At 38.9% G+C, this 22,370-nt stretch overlaps 1 protein-coding gene across 3 annotated transcripts; it reads right to left on the bottom strand.

Annotated features, from left to right (window-relative positions):
* Positions 1–746: 746 nt before the first annotated feature.
* Positions 747–22,370, bottom strand: SEC22C (SEC22 homolog C, vesicle trafficking protein). 3 transcript variants are annotated; one of them, XM_009928690.2, is made up of 9 exons: positions 19,998–21,843; positions 18,555–18,621; positions 16,954–17,051; positions 16,180–16,389; positions 13,831–13,994; positions 11,759–11,941; positions 6,626–6,744; positions 5,964–6,029; positions 747–4,202 (listed from the first exon to the last, which is right to left on the bottom strand). In XM_009928690.2, exons 4-9 carry the CDS (start codon positions 16,359–16,361, stop codon positions 4,002–4,004), a joined length of 915 nt encoding a protein of 304 aa, XP_009926992.1. In that variant the 5' UTR covers positions 16,362–16,389; positions 16,954–17,051; positions 18,555–18,621; positions 19,998–21,843; the 3' UTR covers positions 747–4,001. The 3 variants fall into 3 exon arrangements, with proteins under 3 accessions (XP_009926992.1, XP_069634412.1, XP_069634413.1); XM_069778311.1 differs by lacking the exons at positions 18,555–18,621; positions 19,998–21,843 and adding an exon at positions 22,278–22,370; XM_069778312.1 differs by lacking the exon at positions 18,555–18,621.

Raw genomic sequence — 22,370 nt, forward strand, 5'->3', positions numbered from 1 at the left:
GCCTTTATCAAAGGTGGCTGAAGTGAGCCCAAAAAGGTCCATAAGCTCTTAGCAGGGACTGACTGGTAGGACTAAGTAATAGGCCTAGTTCCATTAAGTGACTAGGCTGAAAATCTGACAGCAATCTGCAAAATCTCCACTCCTCATTGCCAAGCAACTGCAAAAGGACCTATGGGACCACGGTACATCTTACTTCACATACTTCACCACTCCAAAATGCAAGTTTTTCAGGAAAAGCCATGTAACATGGTCTCTGAAAGTAAAGAGCAAGACTGTTAAAGCTACAAAGATTGTATCACAGCCTACTACAATCTGTTGCTTTGATAAGCAAGTTTCTATCTACATATTTATAAATACATAAATATAGTTCAACTGATGAATCAGTCACTCTTCAGTTTGTAGATGACTGAATAAAAATTGTACCTAATTCCCCCTGAACAGAAAAAGCCAGTGTGCACCCAGGTAGATTAGGTATCAGAGAGCACACCATCTCAGAGAAAGCCACCCTGAGTTCATACAGGTATTTCCTTCTATAAGAGACCACATACAATCCAGCATGCACTACAACAGCATTTGAAATCACTCTGATTTTGAAGCTATTTGTTAAAGAGAACAACTGAGTTTATTTTTAAAATATTTGGAACACTGCCACATGAAACACTAAAGATTCATATGAAAGTGAAATGGCTAATCTACCTTGTTTCTAATATGCTCAGCTATTTCAAAACTATGAATGAAGACAACCATTACAAAAAAAAGCCATTTATTAGATATATGTACATATATACATAAACATGCAAAATGATTTTATACACATTTACACAGGTTCAATTATTAATACAGTGCAAAAATGTCTAAAAAGGTACCAGCCCACCTTCTACAAACTTAACAGGTCTTTGGGAGAAAGAAAAAAAACAAAACCAAAAAAAAAAACCCCAAACCAAACCCACAGAAAATTATCAGTTTCATAAAGTGACTAAGCACTGCAAATCTTTAAATTAATGAAGTTTATTCTTTGCCAATTTTCTTACGCTGAGATGCTGGGTGAGGAGAAGAGTTTCCAAAAGACTTATCTTGAAAACTGACAGAATTAAGGAGATGCAATTCAAACTACATTAAACAGTTTAAAGTCAAACAAAGAGGGATGGATTCCTGTCTGGGGATTTGATTCAATACAGGCATAATCCCACATTATGAGTCAGATTTCATGTACTCAAACTGCAAGTCATTGTCTTTTATTAAATCTTAAAGCACTGAGATCAATGTAAACTATTCTATTCCTCTTGCTGTTTCTCCAGAAGAAAATGTTTATCTGTATAAATACCATACAGATATAGGAGCCATTCTAAATACTAACATTAAAGATAAAAAATAAAAATAGGTCAAACTATGCATGCTCTGCCTCATCCCAGAATCACAGTCCAAACCGATAAAGTGCGCAGATACTAACGCACTACATTAATCCATGCAGATTCCTTAATATGGTTTACAAATATTACAGGGAAAAAAAAAAAAGGCTGCAAAGGGATTAAGACTACCAGCAAACCAGAGCTTCGTTCATTTAGTAGGAAAGATCTAGTCGCATCCTCCATCTAATCCATCAAGCAAAAAAAAAAATTTACACGAAGGCGGAACTGAACCAAGTGGTTTTGTTTGATTTTACTGAAACATTTTCAGGAAAAAGAAAATATTAAACAAAAGCTAAATTTAATCTTCATCCACTGTAATTATGTTAATTACACAAGCTATCTAAACACCTTGTTCTACCACTCTTATTGCAGAGCTGTTGCTAACATCAGCTGGCATGGGGATGTATTTGTTTTATGATAAAGCAAACAATCAGATGCTCAGGAACCATCAAGAACATTACAGTTTCTTCCAGTCACCTCAATACAAGGATAAGGAATAAAAAGCAGGTAACGGTTCACTGGACCCATGCCCCAGTTATAAATGCTCTACGTGCCTTATGCTATAGCAGGCTAGCTTTATCCAAGCCTATGGAGAACCAGTAAAGCTCTTTTCGACTCTTTAACCTGATGGAGGGTAAAAGGGTAGGAGCTGGGAGTTGGGTCATATCACCAAGTAAAACTGGGACTGAACAGCATGGAAACTTAAAGCTTGTCAGTATCCCCCACATCTGTAGGGTCATCTGGGTGTCTTAAAGACAATGGTTGAATTCTGGCTTCATTTCTCCACTTACACTCTGGCAGAAAACTGGGGTAATGACAGACAAACAACTTTAATCCACTCCCTTGTAACAGAATAGTATTCCCTTATGACACACAGCTCTAGCTGTTAACTGGCTGGCTAGAATATTCCTCCATCACTCCTACTAGAGTATTCCATACAGTTTAAAGGAATTAATTATGTTATTATTACAGTAAATGGGCTAACATGGGATGGAAGAGAAATACCTACGTTTTACTACTCTGGCACCAAGTCTCTTGATGTCCTAGAAACTGTTCAGGCTGTGAAGGGCTGCCTATCGATGCCATTGTCGCAGTCAGCTGCAAAAAAGTGCTTCCAAGGTACACAGGTTTCTGGTCTAGTAGTCCGCTGATACTCGTAAGTGTTTACACCACAAGATTTCAGGAAAATTCACTGAGATGCAAGGAAGTAATTTTGCTAAGCATTTCTGCAAACTCAGGAAGGCAACTCTGCATCACGCTAATCTCTTTGCAACCACTAGAAGTAGAGACCATGTGAGAGGAAAATAAATCTTTGGTGAGAGACGTTTGGTGGAAGAAATGGGGCGACCAGAAAACAGTTTCCCAAGAAAAAAATGAAGAAAATCTAGGACCACACTTCCACAATAACACACCTACAGTTCTCTACATCTTCTCAGTTTGAGTCTCTATAACCCTTCAAGGACAGCTGCATCAAAATGCTATGCATTTTTTTAAACAGACAGCTTAAATTATTCATCTATGTTCTAAAATGCCCATATGCACTTCAGTACATCACATACAAGAATACCTAGTGCAGCAGAGGTTATGAATTTCAGCTCTTAAGTACTATATTCAAAAGTGCACACTCATTAATTCATCTTAGTGTAAGAATTCAACACCATTAACTAAAGGTGTTTTATATAATAAAGAGAACCTGCTCTTGCTTTCCATTACTGGAAATAGCTTCCTACTCACCAGCTATACATTTTTTTAAAAGGTGAAGGAGTCAGTGGCCTGTCATAAGTAGGCTTGGAAGATTTATTATCCATACAGACCAAGCAAACATGGAATTACCCTTATACTAAGAGTGACCTCAACCAAGGGAATAAAGGCTACTTGAGCTGAAAGATCACTTACATTCACTTGGTTTATTTTATGCTGCCCCAAGCGTATTTGCAATTAGCCAATGAGCATATACTTAACTATGATGCACTGTTTAGCCAGGAGATATTTATAGCCTTTATGGTTTTTAAAAGAGCCACAGCCTATTCCTTTCCTTCAAAACCTAGAAAAATTACCCTGAAGCTCATCCTAACAATTTTTCCCACTGATATTGAACTCATCTAATGACGGCAAATGACTCTTTTACTCACATTTACCAAGAATCTTAACGCTTCACAAATTCTATAGACAAAAATGCTATCCACCATTTTATCTTCATTTTACTATACAATTTTAATATTTTCGGAAGCATTGGCAGGGCGAGACATTGATCTGCCAAACTGTTACAAAGCCAGTAAGACAAATGGCAAAATGCTGTCTAGATGGTATTAGTCAAGGAGTAAAAGCCTGTTTATGGTAAGGAGAACCTCCATCTGTTGATCACACCTGACAAGATCTACCATGCACAATTACCACATGCCATGTTAAATACAGGTCCATTCCTCACTGTATGTTTGACACGATTACTGTATCCTACTTTATTTCAAGCTGCTTTGAAATATCCTCCTTGCAATAACCTTGTCACAAATCTTTAAAAATACTCCAAGCTATTTTTGGCCAGTTCAATACAAAAAAAGTTGTAAAAATAGAGTAGCAATCCCAAAGTCTTTTTCATACTCCACAGTCAGGCTGTTTCTCCATAAGTTGCCTTGTCAGTATCTGATAAGAAGAAAGAGATGCCACTCCTATGTGAAAGGCTATTTGCCAGAGGTTCCGTAATCCGTACAAGTAAATGTTGCATAAACAAACGGAGAAAAAGAGTACAAACGTCTTCACCTTCCTTGCTGAGCTGTAGAAGAGGTACAAGTAACACTACAAAAGGACCAGAGGGACAGTGTTAGCATTAAACTATGGACATATAGACAAGAGACATAACTGGGAATTGCTGGCACATCTATGCTGCTTGGATGTGCCTGTCACTGCAGTGATCACTACGAAGCTCAAAGCTTCCCTTCAACTCCTATGTTGAAAGGTCCTCCACGAATAGCCAGAGTGGTTGCCTCAACCCAGACCCTACTGGGTAAGCACAGATATCAAACGAAGTCTGTCAGCACAACTGGCATCCCTCCTGCCTGTCTCAGCCTGGATTAAAAGGAGCCCAAAAGCTGAGCCAGCTTTCAAAAAACCACCTATGACTTTTGCAAGACAAAGGTTCAAGCGGGAAAACAGTAAACCCAATCTGCTTCTGCCGTATTTGTTCTTGGGATAAGTAAAGGACTTCATTCTCTAGACTTGACTTGGTAGAAAGACCATCATTTCTGTTAAGAGGTTTAGCTGGGGTTTTGGGCTCTTTTTCTTTTTAAATTCAAGAACAGGTGGAACCCCATTTGCTAAGCATGTGTGAAGAGCAACAACCCATACAGGAAAAAACTAAAAACTCACAAAGTGCTGGCAGAAGAGTTACTTTTTTAACTCAGGCAGTAACAGATCATGCTTTCTCACTTAAGGTCACAGTTTCCAACTGTGCTGATGACACAAGTAGAGATCAGTATGTAGAAAGCACTTCACATTTGAGCTCAATTTATGCACAAGCATTTTGTGAAGACGACTGCTATAGGTCAAAAGGATAAGAGAGAATTGTTCTTTATTTAGCTTCTCTAGCTTCAGGTAGTAACTGGAAAAAAGCAGGACAGGGCCTTTCTTTGTGAAGAATGACTTGCATCAAGTATTTAGATCCAAATTAGTATCTCTATCTTAAAGCTCTGCTGTGAACAGAGGTGTAAGAAGGCTGAAAGACACTAAGTTGTATCTATTACGATACAATAAATAGCCTCTCTTCAAGTTTTAAATACCATAGATAAATAGAAGTCTTCAGACAGTGGTCCCCAAACCATTACCCAAATGCAACAGTACTAAGCAATGAATACAATGCAGGCATTATTTTATTCCTTCTGTCAACTAGTAACCCAACTACAGCAGCTTCCCGCGATGGTAGGCTAAAAATTGAAGATTCTGCAAACAACATATTGCCCTCAAGTTAAAGGTTGTGGGCCACTGTTTTAGGCATTTTAGGAACCTTTCAAGAAGAACCCATTTAGAGTATACAATACTTTCCTCATTCAAACTCTTCTGCATAAGGACGTCAGAGAAAATAATCCATTAGGAAAAAAAAAAAAAATCTAAGGAAGTCAGGAACTACATTTGTCTCAAGAATTAAATGTAATTTTTCCTGTAAATTAGAACATTTTCAATAATGTGGCTATCCTATACTTGCTTAGTCTTTCAAGGTGGTTATGCTACAAAAGCCCATCACTAAGTCTGCCCCGGTCAGAAAGACACTGTGTCTATCCCTTTGGGAAACAAACCATCTTTGGGCTAGCACTTATTTATCACACTCAGCCCCATCTAGCATGTCAAAACATGAAAGCACTGAAAAAGCTTGCAACTGCAATTTGCCAGGGGTTAAATTGTGCCTTTAACTGTATTTGCGCCACTTCACCGGAATACCTCAGTGAAATCACCTAGATAGGATACTAAAAACCAAACCGTTCCTCCTCTTAGCTGAAAATTATTTTGTCTTGTATATTGTAATATAAAAATAATCAGAAAGCATTTTATTTACACTTAACATACCTGAAAAACACAGGCTAGAAAAGGTAGAAAAAAAGCTATCACATTTCCAATTCCTTCATGGTCCTCCTGTTTGGATTAAAAGAAGTGACAAAGAACTACGTCAGATGCAGTTTTTAGCAAGTACTGCTTGATATTTCAGAACACGATATTTCGTCAAGTACCTCTCATCCTAGTTTATGTTGATTGACTGTAACAGTATTAAACAGCAAGATCAATATGATTGAACAAGATACCAAGAACTGAGGCTTATGTGACAATTCCTGCTAAATAAAATGGTGCCACCACATAATCAGGACACTTTTTTTTCCCTTTTGAAAAGTTGTTTACAGTTTCACATTTGTTTAAAAAAAATGTACACAAAAGCACCTAGAACAAAATACAAGAATGGAAAAAAAAAGAATTCAGTCAGCCTGGCAAGACTAAAATATTTCTCCAATTCTTAATCTCCCTAGAAAAGAATAAAATGCAATGTGCTGCAATATACAACAAAACACATGAAGTCTAGCAGGTGAGCAATCAATGGTACATTCCCTGGATGAACAAACACTTCTTGTGGAAAGACGTATGCTCTACTAAGAAGCAGAACAGCCACCCTTAATCTAGTTACCCAAATAACTCTCTCCCTTTGACTCATTTACAGGTTTCAATTCAATCAGGCTTACCTGAAATGAATACTCTGCTAGATGAACTCCTCGAATGAGATTCAAAGCTCCACACATGATGTTCAGAACAAGGGATAGAATCCCCAGGGGAGTCACACGCTGCATTCTGTAAGTAGGGACTTAAAACAAAAACAAAACAACAACAAAAAAAACCCCAAAACTTACATTAGTGAAAGTTTGCACTACTACTTTGAATCTTCTAACATAAAATGACTCAAATTAGCTTATGCGGGTTTTAAACATTTTCAAAACCTTTCATGTTTGCTCCAGAGAAGACCAATTATGAATAGAAAAACCTTTTTTTTTTTTGTTGCATTACACTGTTCAGTTCTGCAGACATCTAGAAATCAGCAAGAGCTCTAGAGTATTTTTTAAACAGATTAAGCAATAGAATTTGTCTTTGAGCTATTTGGCATTAATGTCGTCTTTTATGGTACACGCAGACACTTTTCAACTGTTTATTAAAGCAGATTAGCATACTTAACACTCTTCACAGGTCAGTAGAAAAGCTAGAGGCTTTAAGCACCCAAAGGCCTGAGAAAGAGCTTAGATTCCTGACACCCACAAAAGCAAAACAGTAATTCATCTCTTCCTCAATTGGTAATTATGTATTTCTTCCCACTGACAGTTTGAGGGTTGTCTGGTATACAGCAATTTAGTTTCACCTGCAGTTTCCATACAGCATTTGGTGCCCTAATGAAGCAGTTGCCAGAATACAACTGTAGGAGCCAAGGTCTTTGATGCTCTGCTGCTAGAATAGTTGTTGAAGGAGTTGTCAGGACGATACTACCCAGTCACAGCGGGGAAACGTCTGTACCAGAACTGCTGCTCTTACCTCTGACAAAAAAACCACGATCAAAACAGGGGCCTAGGAATTCAACTAGATGCTATAGTTTTTGGCCTTTGAGCCACATTTTACAGTGCTTTACAATTCCCTTTCTCCCAACCTGCCCATGTTTCACACGTAGCGAATTATCTGTCTCCTTCCTTTCTCACCTTCTCCACTACTACTACTAAACATCCACACCCCCAAATACCATTTCTTCAGGATGGTTTAAATGATACATACCTAATTAAGGTCAAAGCAATTATTACAAATGTGTATTTAACTTTGGAATCTGCCGCTTCTAATACAGGGTTTCAGTTGTCCAAAAGCTCACCTATTTTTTTCCCCTAGCTATACTAGCTAGCCCAACAATAGATACCACACCTAGATACTCACCTACATTTCATCCCTGCCCTTGGATCACCACAAGTAGAACAGTGTCAGCGTAACAATAAGAAGGGAAATTTGCAGCTGAGATACTAAATCCAGATCCTCTCCTGCACCAACATCCATAAGATACAGGAGAGAATGAAGGAGCCCTCAAGAATTTTCCCCAGCTCTCAAGATCTTGTGCCTCCTGTCCAGATGTAGCCAGCTCCTGACTGCTGTAGATAAACTACGCAACACAGCAGACATTGTCTCTGGCTTCATTTCAGTGACAGATGAAACACCATAACAGCTTAAAATATTGCAGTACTGCATGGTTTAAGATAGGAAAACACTTGCATCTTCTCCTTCAAGAGAGATTTTGATAGATGGATGTAAAAAAGTCTGCTGCCAAATTAATATAGGGATATAAAGTATCTTTTATAAGTGTCTGTGTAATTAGTTTTTGGCATGCACTCGTACCTCCATAATTTCATCTCCAAAGCTGCTGCAAAAGGAACTGCATTAACTCCATTTGATATATGTCACATTATGTGGCATTACTGTATATTATTGTCATACATGTGTTCATGTAAATAAATGGTGCAAGTAACCCTATCATTCAAAGGCAATTTTGCTTTTTTGCTATACAAGGAAATATAAAGTCCAAACACTGCACTGAACAGAAACTGTACCAGCATGTTTTTTCATTCACTGACCTAAGTATTCAGTTTCCTATTATTTTTGATAAATTATATAATATTGCAGCTATGTCTCTCTCTCATGGAAATTTCCTAATAAAGACTACTGTTTCTTCTTTCTCAGTTTCTAAGGTTTACTTCAGAGGCACACAGTGCCTCTCAAACAAAGAAAAATTATCAAACACAAGTGTCATTCAATGTACAGGATCTTGCAAACTACGTATGTCAAGAGTTTCCAGTCCCCAGGGAAGAACAATGCAAGTTTCAATATGTTGCTTCTGCAGCATGGAATATTATGTAAAAGTTACATATTTTTTTGTCCAGTAGGATAAAAGGAATTGCTACCACAGATGCAGGGGAGATTACAATATCCAGTTACTCGGGGTTCAGATTCTCTGAAACCGATCTTTAATTTGTTTGCTGTGGAGCTTTATTTCTGCTGTATCATTCTGAGGTTTAATTCACAAACTGAAATTGCACAGAACAAGTGAGATGGGTAGTGCTAGGGAAAAATTATTACACTTCCTTGTGTGAATTCAATCATATTTTTATAAACAAAATTTCATACTAGAATTGCTTGTTACATTAAATAAAGGAACAAGAGAGAACAAGCACGCTTAGTCCAAGATGGCACAATTTTGCACAAGCACAATTAAATGCTAATTGAGTTTCAAACTGATTCGACTTCCAAGTAAAAAAGTTGTGCACTTCAGAGTACAAGAACCATACAGAAGATGTTCTGGGGACTGTGGATTATCTAGCACCCAGGAAAAATGCATCTGCAGGTTTGAACATATACAGAACAATTCTGTGAAAACACCCTCACACAATGAAGAAATTGAAACTTCTGCCTATAAAAGATTTTCTGAGCAGAGGCCTCTGGCTATTTAACCAGAGACTGACATGAATGCCTGTATCACGCTCCATTCTGTCTCTTCAAGGCATAGCACAACAACGGTTTGACAATGAGTCACATATTCAGAGCTCCAGATAAAGACAGCACCAGGAGTGAAAAACGAAATCAGACTCAAACACTTTAAAATAAAATACAAGCACACAAAAGACAGAGATGAGAGCTATCTTCAAAAAACACCTTAAAAAGGACTCTGTGAAGGACTCCCCACGAGCCTACAAAAGACGAAGAACAGTCATCAAGGGGTGCATGATGCTGCATAATTTAACAGCACGCTTACTAGATGAACAGCACAAGTTGTTCTTCTACTTCATAGAGCCAATTCTGATGTGAAAACTCTCCCTCTTCATATTTCTTCTGTATACATGGCCCACTGTCCTCCAGAGCTTTATCAGCTGTGCCCATATTGAGACACAAGGTGAGGCTTTTGCAACAACAGCTGAGGTTGTGTAGATGTTGGTCAAGGATACAATGCTAGCATCTTTATAGCAAGAATTGGGCTGTGTTTAGTTAACAAAGGAAGGAACAAACAGAAGAAAGAATGAAAAATATAAGAAAAAAAAAAAGCTCTTGTTCCCATATATACTAACAAAACTGCCCTGACTTTTCAGACTCCTTTCACACTAAAAAGAAGAGTCAGGGGATGTGATCACACAGCTCAGAAGGAGACAGGAACCAGTGACAACCACATAGGGAGACTGACGTTTTGATCAATCCAATGATTGATCTATCTTCACTATAGAATATAGCTGCAATTAAATTCTGCTCTCCTGCAACCATAACACTTCAATGTATGCTCAAAAAGTCTCCTACATAGCAGAGCCATAAAATAAATAACATTCATACAGGAACAAACGCTATCCACACAGCTAAACTTAGAGGAGCAAAGTAGGGCTGGTAGGTAATGATGAGAGGAGACAGACATAAGCCAGGAAAGCTGACTCCAGCTGAGGGAACAGATGATCATAAACATGATCCTTAAAATAAAGGCAGAACAATCTGTAAGACTATTTGGGTTAGACCAGAGAGAACAGCAAGAAATACAAAGCCAGATGGAAAGTAGAAGAAAGCAATTAAGAATATGGGGGAACTGAATATGTATTTCTGATCTGTGGACACAGACTAGCTTGCAAACATTTACTGGCACTGAAACTGTACACATTGGTGCAAAGAATTTCCAACCCCTGCCACATCATGAAAATATTTAACCTTCAAGCACATTTCTGAGGAGCACTCACAAATCTGACTGGCAAATAAAATGTTTTCAATTCTATCTTTTCTTCCTCCTGGCCACTGCCCCTCTATATTTTAACATAAAATACCTATGTCAAATTAGATTCCAGCTCATTCATCAGAAACAATAAGACTGAGCAACTGGAACTTAATTTTATTAGTGCTTCGTAAGCCAAGAACAACAAAAAAAAGAGGAAATACAAGTTCATGGCACTCCAGCTGCACTTAAACCACCATGCTAACAGGATTAAAATAGGGACATGGTTTAGTGGTGGACTTGCAGTGTTAGGTTTACAGTTGGACTTGATGATCTTAAGGGTCTTTTCCAACCTAAATGATTCTATGATTTTATGATTTCATTTCGTAGAGGAAATAGGCAGGACTTTGACTATGCAACTGAAACAAAAATAAGAAGATACCCATTTTACAATAAATAAGTAGAGGTTAGTACTTGTAAAAGCAGGTAAAACGTCAGTATTCATTACAAAAAGGTCCCTTTTGTGTTGTTTATACAGATGTACATATCCTCTTTCAGAATTTTAGTCAAATGCATTACATTTTAAAGAATAAGGTAAAAGGAGAAAGCAAAGAGGGGAGAACAACCCAAAATAGACAGTCTGGGAATAAGAGATTTACCCCCAAGCTCATATTCTTCTCATCTTCTCTTTCCTCAAGGCTGAAGCAACTCATTCAGACTGTAATTACATATCTTCTCTTAGAGTTTGCAACAAGCAATGAATTAGTTGAGCTTGTTTGTTAAATTTTCTATGACAAAAGAACTACTTTAAAAGCATGAGAATTTAACATGGAAAATGCCAAGTCCATTTACAACCAATTGTCCATACAGAGAACCTGATCTAAGGCTGGGAAAAAAGACACTACCACAAGTCCTTAAAGGCTCTGATGCATACCTGCTATAATCTAAAGACCATATGTTGTTTACTATGCTAGAAAGGCAGACTTTTTTCTTGGGTTTCATACACGATACATATATTTCTCAGTACAAAGGGAGCCACTGCTGTTACATGTTTTTCTGTCATTTGCAAAGTTAGGTTCAGGAAGTCTACTGTCACCTGTGCGTAGTAGTAACTTACCAACCTCCACATGAACACCTGCATGCCCACCATTTGTTATCCCATTCATCAGCTCTGTATCCTCCAGTTTCAGCTGAACCGGGGGCCGGAACTTCAGCTCCTCCTCAATCTTCTCCCAGTTGGCCTTCATTTGAGAGCCACTTGCACAGTTAAAATGGCATTTCACTTTCTGAATAACATTATCTGAAACAATATAAAAACATGCTTCAATCAGCTCTGCAAAAGTTAAGTGCCTTAGATAATTATTAATCAAATCATGGCATTCTTTTCTGATTGCTTTTCTTTTCTTCCTTCATTTCTTATTAGTTTCAGGTGTAAAATTCCACCACTGGTTAGGGAACAAAAAATACCTCTCCTAGGTATTTTATATCGCACCCACTCTCTTCTGGACACTTTAAATCTCAACATACTGCCTACCAGTGGACTGAAAACAAGCTTTCATATTCCAGGGTTGATGTAACACATATCTTAAACTACCCATGAACTACCATTGTGTTTTAACACTGTCAATGATTATTTTTTTTCCAGCACGGAGATAAAATAATTCAGCATATATTTGAGTCATGAAGCAATTCTGACTGGCAGAGGCAATTCCACAGTGATTCCACCAACATCCAAGCCACAGATCTACGTACAGATCACCCTGCTTCATCTCTCACACTTTAAACTTAATACCATTTGCAAGCAAATCCCTTTCCACAAATGTGGCTGCTAGTTTGACAGGAGTTGCTCTGAGACTAAGTAGAGAATTTGTCCAAGTATGAATTACTCACACCTCCGGAATGAAGTACCTCACTGTGGATACTGCTACTTCCTATTTAATTGTGCAAAGATATTGGCAAATTCAAGCTATTTCAAATGCTTAGGAAAATAAAATGCAGAAACATTTATTTTGCTAAGATATCCTATGAGTAAAATCAGTATCCTTAAGATATTGTTACACTAGCAGACTTGCATAGGTTGACCACAGCTAGTACTGTGGATGTGATAAATGTGTAATAGCTTAAGCCTGAGTTTTGAGACCACACAGGAGGACTTTATGTTGTGCTAGAATACACAGTGCCATAAGCATTCCTTAGTGAAAAATCCTGTATATTACCTTAAGTCAGCCTGCTGTAATTATCTGTAACTACCAGGGAAAGGCTAAGATCTTAGGAAACAAGTACATCTTAGGTGCAAACACAGGAGGGAGAAAAACAAACAAACAAACAAAACACCACACATCAACACTAGGTAGACTCATTAACAAAATACTGTATAATAGTAAAATTTAAAAAAAAAAAAAGCATTTTTTCTTTTAAAAAAGAGCCTTATGCAATTAAAAGAGGCTAGAAATTCCCAAATTCCTACTCAAGTTAAAAAAAAAGGAGTCATTTGGATCTCAGCATAAAATTACATCATGACTGGAATGTGCCCTGCAGGGAATCCACCCAAAATACAAGATGGCTCTATAATACACTTTCCTTGTGGATTTCTCAATCTTTTAAGCATGGGCTTAACACTGTTACCAAAATCTGGATAGAAGTGTGTTAACCCACTGCCATATCTTATCCTTTCCCAGAAAACAGCTTCTCATTGCAAGGGAATTGTGTTTTTCAAAGGTGCAAGGTTCAGTATAGCAGCTGCTACTTGGCAAGAAAACCATTTATATCAGGTTAAAAAAGAAACAGTAGGCATGATTATGAAGTATTATGTGAATCTAAGTCATGCCAGAAGTAAAGCTGCCCATAATAATCTATTCTGTCTCCCTTTTTTCCTGTACCCATCTGTCTCCACTTGTCAGGTATTTTTTTAATTAAGTTAGAAAGTGTTCGAGATGTGGATTTCTTTTTCTTTTCTGCTTGTTTATTAATCACCATAGCATTTTGTTCATCTATTACAGGGACTCTCAGGAACTGCAAAACCAATAATCTAATAGTTTAATGCAGTTACAAGATCTCCTCCTACACATACATGCAAAGGCACACACAGAGATACACTTTTATGGTCAGGCTTTGGCCAGAAGACATTGTTTAACATCATAAAAGTAGCAGACAAAGAATTCTTACTATTAGAGAACAAAAGTTACAAACCAAATTCAAGAAAAGCATATGGTCTGGAAGCTAAACTGATGCTTGTTGTATCGTAGGAAGCAGCAAATTCCCACTGAAGCTCTTCCAAGAAGCAAAACGCCATGATGGTTGAGTAATTGCTGGAACAGATTGCCATGCAGGCAATATCCCCAGAAGAAAGGAAACTGAAACAGAAAAAGAAAAAATGTAACATCAACATTAAAAGGTAAAAGAGTCATACTGAACATGAGAAGTAAACTGTGCTTTCTGTCAAAACAAAATGTACAGGCTGCACTGAAAGAGCAGACTGCAAAAAATATATTGTTCACACTGCTGTCATAGTCCTGCAGCCCCTGTAGATCTAACACTTATTCTTACCTCATTCAGTATGCCTTAGCACACTAAAGATCACAACACAGATTTTATTAAATTGCTACATCAGTGAAAATTGACATTATTTTCCCAGGCTGGCTTCACATCATGCTAAAGAGATGGCCAGAAAACATCACAGGCAAGATGATTTTGAAAGAAAACACAGTGGCTTTCCACAAACAAAAGTAAAAACAAGCAAGCTCATTCATCAGTAAGCAAATAAATATATTCCTTCCTCCCCTTGAATATGACAACTTCATGTTAACAGCAAGAGATATCTGTTAACTTGCACAAACCAAGATATTCAAACACTGTTACTGCTAAGCCATCTGTAATAAAGACAAGCTTGTGTCAGAAACAGCACGATAAAAATTCTACTCCAAAAGGGGTCCCTCTAACACTGAAGTCATATTTATGCAGAAGTTTCTCCTTACAGATGGACAAAAACTTCCAGGAAACTTAACAGGGCACTCATCTGACCAAAATGTAGGTGTGTACTTAAGGATGAGAGAGATCACTCTCATCTAGGCTTCATTAAATAAAATGGGAGTCAGGGCACCAAGTTCAGATGTCAGCACTCATAATGTAGATAACTAAACTTCCACAATCCCCACCATAACTACGGATTTGTAATTATCTCTGAAAGAAGACCAAGGAAATCCTCCCTTGCAGGTTAGCCATTTGTTAGCAATATTTCAGTATAAAACCAATGTTTTGAAGCTGAAAAATTACTCTCTCTGTATTTTCTCTTTTCTACTATTTATATATTTCATCCCTCTTATATAGAAATACTTGTGGTTTCTATTTTATCACATTTTTATTTATTCATTGTACTACGTACTTGGGATTTATGGTTTTGATTAGCTCTGTTACAGCCTAGTTACACTGGGTACATTCCCTAAATTACTTTTGTCCCCAGCTCACAGCTGAGGAACAACACCATGCCTGCGTAAAAACTACCTTTTCCCAGTTGTCAATAATTTATAGCCTTTTTGCCACATATCTGTTTGCACTCTTCTCATTTCAGAGTCAGATGCATAGCTACTTCTGTAGAGACTACAGAAGATTAAAAGCAGCAGAACATGTTAGCATTAAAGGGCACTCTGAGGGAAAAGGAATTAAAATGCTAATCTCTGCTTTTCCAATTGAGTCAGTGCAAGTTCATGGATCTTCTTTCTCCAATCTCTCCCCCAAAAAAGGATACTTAGTTTTAGCTCAGGGTCTCTAAGTTTTCTTACTTCTGCTAGCCAGAAATGCAATCACAAGCTAAAACTCATTTTTAGAACTAAACTAGAATGAATAGTAAATGAAAATTCTCATCTCCAAATGAAACCTTAATTTCTTAAAATAAAGACAAGCACATCCTTCTCCAATAAATAAAAGCAAAGATTTACAATTTCTCCATACTGGCTATTGTCAGTATGCTTCAAGCCTCCTCAAGACACACCCATCAGCCAGAGCTTCTAGAGACTTGAACCCTGGTGGTATTCAGAAAATGGAGTGGGCAGTACATAGGAGGGAGTCAGGGCAGTTCTGTGCAAGCCAGATCAGAACTGTAGGGGCCCGAAAGAAGGCATCAGCAAGACCTGACTATCCCTGAAGAAAAGGATTTGGGGTTTAGACTAAACTAAGTAATTCTTAGGCACTAGGATGCCGTCTTAGAAGGTGTTTGTAGAAGTCCAAGATACTCCAATTGCCAATAGTAACAAGTACTGCCCATCAAGCAGAAAGCATTTGCTACAAAAAGTGACAACTAAAATAAGCAATTCTTAACATATGCTTACTAAACTAAACTGGGTGCGAGCTGTGTGCCTGTGGTGCTGAGAAATAAGGTTTCAAAATACTGCTTGGAGGTTACAAACTAGACATGCATGCTGGGATTTCAGAGTTCAGTTAGGTGCTATAGAACATACCTAATCCTTAAAGTTCAACTAATCCCCAGGACAACCATTTCAAAAATTAAAGTAAAAAAACAAACAAGCAAAAGAAGGGACTTACTGTATGCTAAGGTCACGTCCTTTTGCCGTGCCTCGACTTGGATACTGCGCCAGAATTGAGGACAAAGCCTTTAATCTCTTTCTGCACTCCAGAAAGTCCTGGTTGAAATGAAAATCTGTGGAGGCTGAGAGGGGAAGTCCATCCCTCACCCGCACCACACAGGCAAAGAAGATCATGGACATTCTCCACTGGAGTACTCATGAGGACAACCTGAAAATGAAATATTAAATTAGGTTAATGGATGTAGCATTAGTTACTTACAATCCAATATGCTAGCCAGAATTACGTCAAGGTAAGACTTTATTCACCAATGCTGCTGAAGAGTACCTCTTGTAACACCACTGCCATTGAAAGGCAATCAAACTGTTCTCAAAGGTCACGGCTGCATCCATTTTTTGCCTCTCAGACAAAAAGGTGAGGCAGGGGATTTGACAGGGGAATTATCTACCTGAAAAATATCACTATTTTCCCTCCTTCTGCTTTACCTCAAGCATCAGAAATGCTGAGCAAAGTTTTAAAGGTATGTACAGAAACTGGCTAAGTCCCACTGGCACACTGCATCTTCACTTGTGTTGCAAATAGTTGCATTAGTGTTGCAGTTATCTGATTTTCTACTATAACACACAAATACAAAAATAAATTTTAGGCTACAGCCTGTCAGGCTCATTTTACAGAGCCAACTAGGACTAAATATAGAATAAAAGTTGCCCTCTCTTGACTTCTTACTCTTCAACAGGTCACAATCTCCCATGAAAAGTTATTGTTGGGATTTACCTGGTACATTCAGAACACACAGGAGATCTGTCCTTCAGACATACCATGAGTACTCAGTGCAAGATGTTAGAAGACTAATGCAGCAGCTCACATAATCTCTGAAAGATAACCATAATGAACATTTTAGAAGACTAACTAATGACCTTTATGTATATAAATATTTACAAGGTAAAATCTCCTGTGCAGTGGGTACACATAACCTAGAAAGTATTATGCCTAAATGAAAACAAAAAACTTTTTTTTTAATCCAATATATCAATTCCTAGATGCATTCAAAGACACTATGAAATGATATGCAAAACGTTTCTGATGCCCCAATCACTGTTAAGTCATCCTAGCTTCCTGTGAAAGAGCAGCTCTGTATCAGCAGACTTTAAGTGATTATCACAAGTGAGTCAAAAAAAAAAAAAAAAAAAAGCATTTACTCTGCTTCAGGCAAACTACCTAAATGAAACATTAGGAAAAAAAAAAAAATGTAGTGTGAACTCAAACTTCTGATAAAGGGAATGACTGCTTTAAACAACCCTGTATCAAACAATTCATTACGATGCTCAAAGTTTCTTTGAAACGTGTCTCATCACCAAGTGTTTCTCCTATCTAAGAAGGTAAGAGAGCAAAGCCTCTTCTAATTCGGGCATTCATAAACCCTCTTGCCTGTAGAGCTGCTCTAATGTGTAATAAGGGTTGAGTTCTTACCACAAGTGGCACTAAGAGAGTCTCGTTTCGGCTCCACAGGAATCACTTCCACATAACTTGTAGGAACTATCCCTTTGTCCAAGGTGGCTGCAGTTTACCAGCACATTAAAGCGACTAACAATTGTCAGAGGAATTGCCAGAAAGCATAATTGCAAGTAACTTGTTTCCTTAGAAAAGGAAATTAAAACTATAGATTACACATCACTCGAAAAGTGTTATTTTGAACTTTTAAAATGGAGATTAAACAAGAATTAGATGTTAATTTTTTTCCAGTATCCCTCTCACAGTTCTTCTCCAGTAGTCAAACTTCTTCTCCAGTAACATCAAACTAAGCTCACTAACTTCCTTTCAGCATGCATCAAAAAGGCTTTCAACAATAATCAAGATTATTACATGTCAACTTGAAATGTCACATCAATCTTCAATGCGTTGTTCGAGTAGCCATGAAAGAAACAGTGCAGAAAGCTGCTTAAACTTTAGCATAAAAGTGAAATGAAAACAAAAAAGAAAATTGCCAACTCAGAAATATTAACTTTAACACAGTCAACTTTTAAGTACAGTTGCTCAGAAGAGCACAGTTTTATGGTCAATGATTGGGAATGCTGATGAAGTATAAGTCCAAAATATCCCACTTGACAAACACCGCAGCCGCAATACATTGAACACTCTCATTTACCTTTCAGAAACAGCCAGAAGGTGACCAGGAAAATGGAAAGGTGCTAAACTTAGAAACCAAAGACATTTTCTAAAATGTACTCAGCCTATGAAATTATTCAACTCACTATGCCACTAACAGCAAGAGTTTAAGATTTTAAAAAAATATATAAATTCATCACTAGGGATATCATCGCCTATAGTTAACCAACTCCACATATAAAGGTATACAACTTCCAAGACATACAAACCTTCATGCTTCAGGGCATAAGGCTTTCACCAAGTATCAGCTGCCCATCAGAGTGATTCTCTTTTCTCCTGTGAAAGATCTGGTATCAGTCACCATCAGGCAGACTTCCAAATTAAATGCTAGACTTCACTGGAAAAATGAGCCAATGCTCCCTCCTTGGAGAATACACCTGCTGTAAAGTACTATCAGACTATCATTGCTGTATTAATCCAAAAGGCTTGATTTATTTTTTTTAAATCTACCTGCCTGTGAATTTTTAGGTTTGCTGCCTAAGGAAATAAGGCTTATACAACCAAGCTGTAAGTGCAAGTGGGATAGATAACTTATGTACCTTTTGGTTTTGTGAAAATAGGTAAATGTGTATAAAAGGAACAGAGAGAAAGGCTGATGCAGTGACTCAAATCTTAACAGAGAGCAGGTGAGCACAACCTCAGGGCAAAACAACTGGAAATGTGTTCATTGGTTCTGCTTCTTATAGAGCTCCCAATTACATGGTGCACAGGTAACAACCTACTCCTGAACAAAGCAAAAAGGTGTGAGATTTGAGAACAGTACCTGCAAAGACTTCTGAGGAGTTAAAAAAAAAAATACAAGTTTTTCATATTTCAGGCATTTATTTATTTGAAATGTAGCATAGGCTTAGCTAAAAAAGGCAAGAGCCAACATCACCCTGCAGAAGAGAGCAAAGCCTAAAAATAAATTCATGCAACTGTTTCACCTGTCTTCTACATAACTCTTATCACCAAACACCTATCACTCAGACTTATCTAGCCCTCTCCTTTCCTTTTCCACATTCCCCCAGCCCACCTACTCTGGCACTGCACCTCAGCGAGGCTTTGGGTTTTCTTTTTGTTTTTTTCACAAGCCTCTTGTTACTTGTACATCGGAAGGCGCTTTGCGCCCATGGCAAGTAACAGTTACTAATGCCAATTCCTTTCAAAGTTTAATTACTTGCAAGCCAATTTTATCACATCACCTGTAAGTGAACACATACTATCACAACTTACTGGACTGATCAAGGTGTGCACATAACCAAGTGAATCCATGATCCTACTATTTCAGATTGACCTACCCTTTCCTCCTCCAGTCTCTTTCTATTTGCATATGATTAGCAGCCCAAAGTTTCTGCAACTGACTTTACGTGGCAGGCCTTTGAACTCAGGTCCTGAACTTTGACAATGTACTTGTGTCTTTTGATTAAGCAGATATCAAATCTTGCTGTGTTCAGAATTAATAATATCACAGTGCCAGTAAAATGGCTGGCCTGACAAGCAGGCAAAAAAACCTTGAGAAATATTTCAAGTAATTGTTTCAGAAGAACAAGTTATAATTTATGACTTAGGTAAACAAAGGGGTTTTTTTTCATTATTTGAAGCACCTGTACATCTAACACTTCAGAAGAAAACTGTTTAGTGTAAGACTTACATAAACAGTACATATTTACCAGTTTTATGACAAACAAGGCTCTTCAGGGTATTTTCACAGTAGGCATCTAAGAAGTTATCTGAAGATCAGCTCCTCCATCCCTTGCTTCCTAAGTAGCAGCCAACTCTCTCTAGTGACTAGGTAGGGATTATTGAGGCAGCCTTAATCAGACTTCTTCACTTCACTATACTGTTATGCAAGCTCCTCCATATAAGAAGATCAGTCCCAATTCACAAGCGCCACACCTCCAAATGCTAGACAACCTCCTACTTTATTGTCTGTACTTAGAAAACAGAAAGAAGAAACTCAAAAGGCTATGAAAACAAATGCAAACCAGTACATAATTCATGAACGGAATTATTTTACAAATACTGTTCTTTAAGAAATTTAAGAAATTATTTTATCTAACCATCAAAAGCAGAAAGTTTCCTTCTCAGAATGGCATAACACTAACAAGGAATGTCTTGCTACCAGGATCTCTCTCAAGCATTCGTCATCTCTCCCTGTTGAGCATCACATTTCCCTTCTTTCTAGAGGTGGCACATGGGACGGTGTCAACATCCAACAACATCCAACTATTCCGTTAAGTTCTGATCTTCCTACTGAAGGAAGAGCAGAAAGCTTTAGGGAATGTTACCATGGTCCAGGAGGCTCCTGAAGCAGTCTGTGAAGTTTTTTGGACACGTGATAGCTTGATACATGGTCATTAACTATGGCACCTAATGCATCTTTCCTCAGGTGGGTAAGCTTCAGAAGGACTCACAGACAGCTACAGGTTGGATGACAGAATACGAAAGAGATGCAGGCTGACTCAATCAAACACAAAACATTTAATAAAGCTGCAGCTCAAGTGCTGGTTTCAGTCTCAACCAACAAGAAGAGAAAAGAAATTGAGATATGGTTCATGAGGGAGAGTTACTACTTTTCTGCAGGATCAGGAGATGGATTTTATCCTCTTCTCATATATACAAAAAAGCAAATCTGAAATGCTGTTACATTTCTCATCTTCTAAGACTGCAATAAGAGTATCCATCTGCTTCTTCCCAACTGCTCTCCCTCAGTGCTGACCAAACTACAGATGTCACAGACCTACAGCGAACAAGACCCACGCTCCAGGTTTAGCAGTGAATAAAAACGATTTGAAAGCATGATGCTATCTCAACTTTTAAAAGCGAATTTGTGGATATCAAGAGCCTATAAGCTCCTATAAACCCTACATGCTTTATTCTTATCCCCAAAGGGAAGCAGGTAGAAAACCCTTACCATCACAAATCTGCTGTCTACACATACTCCTATGAATTACCAGGAACAACACCTGTTATACAAAACTCAAACACCAACATTCAGCTCCCCCATTAACCGCACTACCTCAATCAACAGTCCTCCTAACGCTTGCCCAAACCACACCATAACAACTCTGTAAGGCTCTGAAGCTCTTCCCCTACCTTAATCTCTCAGAAACATCAGCCACCTTTATCTGCTCCTGAATACGGACCCACCCCCACCAACCTGTACCCTGAAGCCTCCTAAAGCCCACTAGCTCACCTCTGTACCTTCACCAGCCCACATACCCAAGGACCCATCCCATATCCATCCTGTTCCACTCACCACATTACACACACCCAAACTCTATTCACCCCTCTCCTCCCCCACATTAAGAGTCCCCAAACCCCCCAAAGCACCTCCCTCCCACACTCTTCAATAAACCCAGACACCTTGAAAGCCACCGCCCTCACCAGGGCACTCTTTCGTACTGACAAGCCTCCCCATACACCTCTCAAGCACCCAGACACCCCCAAATCTTACTCCCATCCCACAGGTCCCAAACCTTCACGTTATCCCAGCTCACCTCAAGACATTCCCAGCCCAACGCAAGCCCTCCTCAGTGTCCCAAGTCCTCCTCCCCCTACACCCCTCAAGCACCCCAAGGAACCCCCAAATCCTACATCCCTACCCCAGGATCCCGACCGCCAACACACACATCACCCCTTGCTCACCCCCACCCCATCCCCACATCCCCCAAGACCCCAACTCCCCTCACCCCCTCCCCACACCCTCCTTCAACCACCCCAAACCTTACTCCCCTGCCAGCGGACCCCACAGCCTCACATTACCCCAGCTCACCCCCTCAGGGCCCATCTCTCCCCCCTCCAGGCTCCCTCAAACACCACACACACCCCAGAGCGGCAGGACTCAACCCCGCCCCGCCACCCCCATCTCCCCGGGGACCCAGAAGGGGACTGAGGAGGAAGAGGAGAGGAAAAGCCCCTTCCACCCCCGGGACCCCTCCGCCGCTCACCTTCCCCCAGGCCGCTCTCGTCGGCGGCGGCGGCGGCAACACCACAACACGCCCCGCCCCGCCCCCTTCCGCCCACCGAGACGGCGGGTAGAG

Source organism: Haliaeetus albicilla, chromosome 2 (genome assembly GCF_947461875.1).
Source record: "Haliaeetus albicilla chromosome 2, bHalAlb1.1, whole genome shotgun sequence".
Classification (NCBI taxonomy): domain Eukaryota; kingdom Metazoa; phylum Chordata; class Aves; order Accipitriformes; family Accipitridae; genus Haliaeetus; species Haliaeetus albicilla.